General features: G+C 38.3%; 1 protein-coding gene across 1 annotated transcript in view; it reads left to right on the top strand.

Annotated features, from left to right (window-relative positions):
- Positions 1-8,608, top strand: part of SFMBT1 (Scm-like with four mbt domains 1) — a 116,100-nt gene that overhangs the window by 48,775 nt on the left and 58,717 nt on the right. Inside the window, exon 3 of the mRNA XM_005870292.2 lies at positions 5,990-6,084. Within this exon, the coding sequence (XP_005870354.1) occupies positions 5,990-6,084 (95 nt within the window). The remainder of the gene's footprint in view (positions 1-5,989; positions 6,085-8,608) is intronic.

Raw genomic sequence — 8,608 nt, 5'->3', positions numbered from 1 at the left:
TCGCAGTGCAGGGCCCTCGGGAGATGTCCGACTGACGGACATCCTGAGTGCTGCCACCACCTCTGCTGCCCTCGCCAGCCGTGAGCCCAGCTTCTGGCTGAGCAGCGTTCCCCCTGTAGGAGTGCACTGACCACCAGGGGGCAGCTCCTGAGTTGAGTGTCTGTCCCCTGGTGGTCAGTGCGCGTCCTACCGACTGATCATTCCGCCGTTCAGCCGATTTGCATATTAGCCTTTTATTATATAGGATAGATTCCTGTAACCACCACCTCAGGCAAGATACAGAACTACTCCATCACCACAAAGAGCTCCCTATTCTGCCCCTTCATACTTATACTTACTTTCTTTCCCCCAGCCTTCCCTAAGTCAGGCAACCATTAGTCTGTTCTCTATCTCTATAATTTTGTCATTTCAGGAATGTTACACATATAGAACCACATAGTATGTGATTTTTTGAGGTTGCTTTCATCACTCAAAATAATGCCCTTGAGATCCATCCAAATTTTTGCACATATCAATAGTTTGTTTCCTTTTATTGCTGAGCAGTGTTTCATGGATATACTACAGTTTGGTTAACTATTCATCTACTGTTGTACGTTTTGGTTGCTTCCAGTTTTGGGCTACTAAAAATAAAGCTGCGCCCTAACTGGTTTGGCTCAGTGGATAGAACGTTGGCCTGCGGACTGAAGGGTCCCGGGTTCGATTCTGGTCAAGGGCATGTACCTGGGTTGCGATCACATCCCCAGAAGGAGGTGTGCAGGAAGCAGCTGATCGATGTCTCTCTCTCATCGATGTTTCTAACTCTCTATCCCTCTCCCTTCCTCTCTGTAAAAAATCAATAAAATATATTTAAAAAAAAAAATAAAGCTGCTTGCGCAATAGTATACTTCAGATTTCATTTTTCTGGGGTACATGTCTAGGAACACAATTGCTGGATCATACGTTTAATAAAGAAACTGCCAAACTACTTTCCAGGATGATTATACTATTTTACATTCTCACCATCCATGTATGAGAGATTTAGTTTCTTCTCATTCTCACTATCATTTGCTATTGTCACTATTTTTTATTTAACTCTGATGGGCATCTAATAGTGACAGCTTATCCTGATCTTAATTTGCATTTTCCTAGTGGCTAGTGATGTTGAACATGTGCTGTATCCTCTTCAGCACAGTGTCTCCATCTATTTGGTTCGTTTATGGTTTATCTGCCTTTTGTTTTTTTAAATATATATATTTTTATTGATTTCAGAGAGGAAGGGAGAAGGAGAGGGAGATAGAAACATCAATGATGAGACAGAATCATTGACTGGCTGCCTCCTGCACGCCCCCTACTGGGGATTGAGCCTGCAACCAGGCATGTGCCCTTGACTGGAATCGAACCTGGGACCCTTCAGTCTGCAGGAGGATGCTCTATCCATTGAGCCAAACCAGCTAGGGCCTTTTGTTGTTTTTTTCTATCCTCACCTGAGGATATTTTTCCATTGCTCTTCAGAAAGAGTAGAGGGGAGGGAGGAAAAGAGAGAGAGATACATTAATTGGTTGCCTCCCACACAAGCCCCTACCGACTGGGGCCGGGGATCAAACCCACAACCCAAGTACGTGCCCTTGACCAGGAATTGAACCTGAGACCCTTTGATGTGCGGGATGATGTTCTCACCAGCCAGGGCTATATGTCTGCTTTTTAACTAATAATTATTTCTTTAAACATTGAGCTTTTAAAAAAACAACTTTATTGAGGTATTTTTCTTTTTTTGAGGTATAATTATGCCCTTATAGAGTGTACAGTTCAGTGGCTTTCAGCATATTCACAAAGTTTTGTGACCATCACTAGTATTTCTAAAACATTTTCATCACCCCCTAAAAGAAACAGTTAGCAATTGTTTCTTGCCCCACTCAGCCTCTGGCAACCACCATTAGTCTCCTTTCTGTATGGATTTACTTATTTCTGCTTCCTTTTGATTAATGTTTATTTACATGGTATATCTTTTTTATTCTTATACCTTCAACCTGCCTATATATCATTATATTTGAAGTTTCTTATAACAGCACATAATCTTTTTTTAAATTTCAGTCTTATAATTATTGTGTATTTAGACCTTATACATTTAATGTAATTATTGGTAAGTTAGGGCTCAAGTGTGCTATTTTTGTTCATCTGTTTTCTGGGATTATTTTTGTCTTCTACCTCCTGCCTTCCTGTGGGTTACTTGAATATATTTTTTTAGAATTACATTTAGATTTGTCTATAGTGTTTTTTAGTGTATCTTTTTGTATAGCTTTTTAGTAGTTGCTCTAGGTATTACATTTTATGTACATAACTTATCAGTCTGTTGGTATCATCATTTTATTGGTTTGAGTCACATGTAGAAACTTTACCTATTTTTATGTCTTTACCTTGTAATATAATTATCATAAATATTTCCTCTTCATATTTTGAGAACCATATCAGATATTAAAATTTTTGTTTCAACTTTCAAACATAATTTAGAAAACTCTAGGAGAAGGAAAATATTTTTAAATATTTTTACTCTTTCCATTGTTCTTCTTATACTAACTATTTTATTATTTATTTCTACTGTTCATTAAAAATATAAACAGCCATAGGTGGTTTGGGTCAGTGGATAGAGCGTCAGCCCACGGACTGAAGGGTCCCGGGTTCTATCCCGGTCACGGGCATGTACCTCAGCTGCAGGCTCAATCCCCGGCCTTGGTCTGGTTGGGGTGCATGCTGGAGGCAAACAGTCTATGTGTCTCTCTCACATCCGATGTTTCTCTCTCTCTGTCTCTCCCCCTCCCTTCCACTCTCTCTAAAAATTAGTGGGAAAATGTCCTCCAGTGTGGATTAACAAGAAAATTAAAAATAAACAAATAGGTGTATGTACAGATATATTTATTTCTATACCTCTCTCACCATACACAAAAGTAGAGATACAATAACAACTGATTTGTAGTTTCCAGTTTCACTGAATATACTGGAAAGCATCCCACATCAGTATGTAGAAATTGTTCTCATTCCTTTTTACAGTTGTATAGTGCTGGATGTATAAACCATAGATCGTTCAGCCAGTTCCTTATTGATGGACATTGGGTCTTTGCAGTCTTGATTCATAAGTAGTGCTGCAGTGAATAGCTTTGTACATATGTCTTTTTGTATTTTGCCAGCATATCTTTGGAATAGATTCCTAGAAGTGGGATTGCTGGATCAAAAGGTAAATACATATATCATTTTGTTAGATATTGCCAAGTTTTCTTTCACTAGGGTTGTGTCATTGTGCTTTACCTGCTTAACTATAGCCTCACCATAGAGTATGTTGTCAAACTTTGGAATTTTTCCCAATGTGATATTTCAGTGCAGTTTTAATTTGCATTTCTCTTAAAAATGAGTACATTTGCATATCTTTCCATATGTTTCAGGACCTTTGAATTTCTTTTTTATAAAATTTCTTTTCCTGTATTTTGCTCATTTTTCTATCCAGTCATTAACCTGTTTCTTCTCTGTTTTTTAATAGTTTTTAATGTATGAGAAACTTTAGTTCCTTAGCTCATTATTTTTATTGTTGTTGTTTATTTTTATTTTTAAGGTAGCATGCTGTTTCAGGGACTAGGGTCCTTGTTAAGCACCATGAGTGTTCAGCCATGCTATGTTTTAGTAATGGAAATTGACTTTCTACTGGCCCATACTTCTAGGAGATTTCCAATGTGGTCTTTGTTGGCTTGTTACATTTCTAGTGAAAAATTGCAAATATATAAAAATGAAAGGGAAACAATGTAAGAACACCCACATAGCTACCCTGAAGAATTAATAAATGTTAACATTGTCTTACATTTGTTTCCATTGTTTTATTGTGGTAAAATATCCATTGTACACAGTTTACAATTTTAACCATTTTTAAAAGAGTGTACTGTTCAGTGGCATTAAGTACATTCATATTGTTGTGCACTCATTACCACAGTCTATCCCTAGAACATTTTTCATTTTCTCAAACTGAAGCTCTATGCTCGTTAAACACAAACTCCCCATTCTCGTTGCCCCACAGTTTTGGAAACTACCGTTTTTCTTTCTGCCTCTGTGAATTTGACTATTCTGGCTACCTCGTGTAAGTGGAACCATACAGTATTTATCCTTTCGCAGGTGGCTTATTTCACTTAGCATAATGTCCTCTAGGTTCATCCATGTTGTATTATGGTCAGAATTCCTTCTTTTTTTAAAAGACTGAATAATACTCCATTGTATGGATGTATCACATTTTAATTTCTTCTTCTGTTGATGGATACTTGGGCTGCTTCCACCTTTTGGGTATTGTGAATATTGCTGCTATGAACATTTGTGTACAAATGTCTGTTTGATTCTGCTTTCACTCCTTTTGGATATATACCCAGAAGTAGAATTGGTAGATCCTATGGTAATTGTATTTTTAATTTTTGAGAAACCACCGTATAGTTTTCCACAGTGGCCATACCATTTTACATTCCAACACCAGCAGTGCACAAGATTCTAATTTCTCACTTCCTTGCCAACATGTATTTTCTGCTTTTTGTTGTTAATCCTCACCTGAGGATATTTTTTCTATTGCTTTTCAGAGAGAAGAGTGGAAAGGGGGGGAGAGATTGATGTGAGAGAGACACATTGATTGGTTGCCTTTTGTATGTGCCAGAATCAGAGCAGGTAGCGAACCTGCAACCCTGTATACATGCCCTTGACCGGAATCAAACCCGGAACTCTTGGTCTGCAGGCCACTGCTCTATCCACTGAGCCAAACCGATTTCGGCTAAACCCAGGACTCTTGGTCTGCAGGCCACTGCTCTATCCACTGAGCCAAATTGGCTAGGGCTGTTTTCATTTTTAAAAATAAGTAAGTACTAGATAGGCACAACCCAGTTTATGCCTCTTTAGTACTTTTTAGAACTTCTCTTCTAATCATGTTTTCTCCTCTCCATCCCCAAAGGCAGCACTGTTCATTGCAAACTCACTAGTGCCAGGCATTGTTATTGGCAGTGGAGATACAAAGTTTCTGTCTTCATAGAGCTTGTTTTCTAAAGGGGAAGATAAAAGACATGGTGTACTGTCCAACAGGAATGAATGCCTTGAAGACCAGAAAGCAGAGCCTGGGAGTTTTCTACTGTGGGCACTGCTTGGAAGGCCTTGTTGGAGACAACTGAGTAGAGGCTTGAATGCAATGAAGGTGTGAATGACACTGGGAGATCAGTCTTGGGCTGCGGAAATAGCAAATGCAGAGGCTTTGAGGAAAGAACATGATTAGATTAAAAGAAGAATAAAGCCAGTGTCACTCGAGTGCAGTGAGCAAACAAGAGGCTGATTGGGAATGAAGTGGCAGGGTAGGTTGTAAGAGGATCAGATCATGTAGCGACTTTACAATCTCTCAAAGATTTTAGATTTTTCATCAATGTGATTAAAAAGTGAGTGATGTCAAGGTTAGGCCTTGGACGAGAGAGAACAATAGGAATGGTGAGATGTGATTAGGTTTGGGATATATTTTAAAGGTGATACCTAGAGAATTTTCTGATAGTTTGGATGTGGGATGTTAGATGTGAAAGAAAGGGAGGAAAGCAAGGATAATGTCACATTTTTTGGATTGAACCAAAATATCGACGAGGGTATGTTTTACTTAGTTGGAGAAATCAGATTAAAAATTCAAGTTGGAAATGCCTACCTATTAAGTATCTCAAATACTTGGTGTTAGGTACTAAGTACAATCCAAAGTGGTTGTAATAGTTACACTCTCACCAGCGTCATGTGATCCATTTGGGTGAAGCCCAGATGGGTCCCAACAGGAGACAGCATGTCACACTTCGTGCTGTTGAGGTTCATTGACGGCCAGTGCACCAAGGGAACCTACCATAAAGCCAGTTAACTTGTGAAGTCAATTGTAAGTTAGGTTTATTACTAAATTTATGTTTTTGCACCTTGAGTTTTCTTTAATTGGGGTCCACCTGTTTTTTTATTTGTTTTATTTTGTCTTTAATTCCAGATGCTGGGTCTGGTGTGGAAGAAGTGGAATTAAGCTGGGAAGATTATCTGGAAGAGACGGGGTCCACAGCAGTTCCCTATGGATCTTTTAAACACGTGAGCAGCAACTGCATTGCTTCACTGTTTACATCTGTTTTCTTTGACTTCCTATGCCATCATTAGACAGTTTGGAGTTGTTTTAAGTTGGGGCGCTTGAAAGAACTTGAATGCCTTTTCCTGTTTTCTCCCCCTGATACCCTTATTAAGAAAACTTGATATACTCTTAAAATTATTTTTGGTTTTGTGTACTTTCTGCCACTTAATGCAGGAATTGGTTTTTTTTGACTGGTCATGAATATTCCTTTATTTTTGACAAACAATCTTTTTATAAACTGAAGATAATGTTTTTTCTTGCTCTTTACATTATAACATTTTATGACTATTGGTTTGCTTATTGAAAGTAATTTCAGTAACACTGTTGTTTTCTATTATGTTGAGCAGAAATGTAGTAATGACATCCCGTCAGTCACATGGGTGGCCTGTGCAGCATAGTTTTATACCCTAACAGCCCAATTTAATGCTACCTGCCTATTAGTCACTTAGTAGCCGACTTGGTTATCAGATCAACTGTCAGGGTATTGCAGTGCTTGTGTTCAAGTAACCCTTATTTTACTTAATAATGCTACATTCATGTAACTTATACAGTATATTGTTATAATTGTTCTGTTTTAGTATTGTTGCTAATCTCTTACTGTGCCTCATTTATAAATTAAACTTTATTATAGATATGTATGTATAGGAAAAACATATAGGTGTATGGGGCTTGGTACTGTCCAGGGATTCAGGCATTCACTGGGGGTCTTGGAACATACCCCTTGTGGTTAAGGGAGATAGCCCCCATATTAGTTGTTTTAAGAGTATTCTCCAAATATTTGTGAATTTCCTAGTTTTCCTTCTGTTACTACATTTCAGTTTTATTCCATTTTGATCAGAAAAGATACTTTGCATGATTTCAGTCTTTTTAAATTTGAGACTTGTTTTGTGGCCTAACATTATGGTCTGTCCTAGAGAACATGAGAAGAATGTATATTCCACTGTTGCTGAGTGGGGTGTTCTGTTAATGTCTGTTAGTTCTCATTGGTTTATAGTCTTGTTCAAGTCCTCTGTTTCCTTTCTGTCTGGTGGTTCTATCCATTATGGATTGTAGGGTACCAGTTTGTTTAGAGATCAGCATAACCTTGATATCAAACCTAACATGAGTATTTTAGGAAAGGAAAATTACAGAGCAGTGTCACTCATGAAGACTGATGTGTAAATATTTGCATACAAAATAATAGCAAACTGAATGTAGCTGTATTTAGAAAGAATAATACATTAATAACAAGTTGATTTTTCCAGGAATGCAAGATAGTTTAAAACTTAAAAATCATCCAGCATAATAATAGTAGCAGAATAAAGGAGAAAAATCACATTATCATGTCATTATATAAAGAAAAATTATTAATAAAATTTCATACCCATCATGATAAAATTTTTAGCAAACTGTAGATGGGAATTTTTTTAAACTTTAATAAAGGATATCTACCCCAAAAAAATTTACAGGAAATTTTATTAATGGTAATACAATGCATGCTTTCTTTTTAATATGGAGCAAGACAAAGATACTGGTTAGCATGACTTTTGTTTGATACTGTTATAGAGGTTCTAGCCCAGCCGTGGGCAAACTATGGCCCGCGGGCCAGATCCGGCCCGTTTGAAATGAATAAAACTAAAAAAAAAAAAAAGACCGTACCCTTTTATGTAATGATGTTTACTTTGAATTTATATTAGTTCACACAAACACTCCATCCATGCTTTTGTTCCGGCCCTCCGGTCCAGTTTAAGAACCCATTGTGGCCCTCGAGTCAAAAAGTTTGCCCACCCCTGTTCTAGCCAATACAGTTAGGTTAAAAAAACACAGTAAAATGTATAAGGATTAGGAAGGAAGGGAAAAAATGTTATTTTTGCAGATAAATAAAATAATTTTAAGACATAATAATGAGTAATTTCAGCAGATTATTTAATACAGGAGAGCATAAAAAAATCTATTATATTTCTATATACCAGCAACAAACAAACAATGAAAGATGTTATTTACAATAACATTTTTTAAAAAGTTAAATGGCTAGTAGTTAAATGTAACAAAAATTTGCAAAGAAACTTCAAATCATCTATACTAATAAAAGGGTAGTATGCAAATTGGTCACGACACCCTTACAGTCATGACCGGATATGCTAATTCGTCATGATCAGCATGCAAATTGACCATCACTCCAACACACAAAGATGGCCGCCCCCAAGTGGCCAAAGATGGCCGCCACAAGATGACCTGCAGAGGAGGGCAGTTAGGGGTGACCAGGCCTGCAGGGGAGGGCAGTTGGGGGGGACCAGGCCTGCAGGGGAGGGCAGTTGGGGACAACCGGGTCTGCAGGGGAGGGCAGTTGGGGGCGACCCGGTCTGCAGGGGAGGGCAGTTAGGGGTGACCAGACTGGCAGGGGAGGATAGTTGGGGGTGACCAGGCCATCGGGGAGGGCAGTTGGGGGCAATTGGGCCTGCAGGGGAGCAGTTAGGCGTTGATCAGGCTGGCAGGGGAGTGGTTAGG

This window comes from Myotis brandtii, unplaced genomic scaffold (genome assembly GCF_000412655.1).
Source record: "Myotis brandtii unplaced genomic scaffold, ASM41265v1 scaffold316, whole genome shotgun sequence".
In the NCBI taxonomy this organism is placed as follows: Eukaryota; Metazoa; Chordata; class Mammalia; order Chiroptera; family Vespertilionidae; genus Myotis; species Myotis brandtii.
Note: the sequence above shows the minus strand (reverse complement) of the source record. Positions and strands in the feature narration are given on the sequence as shown.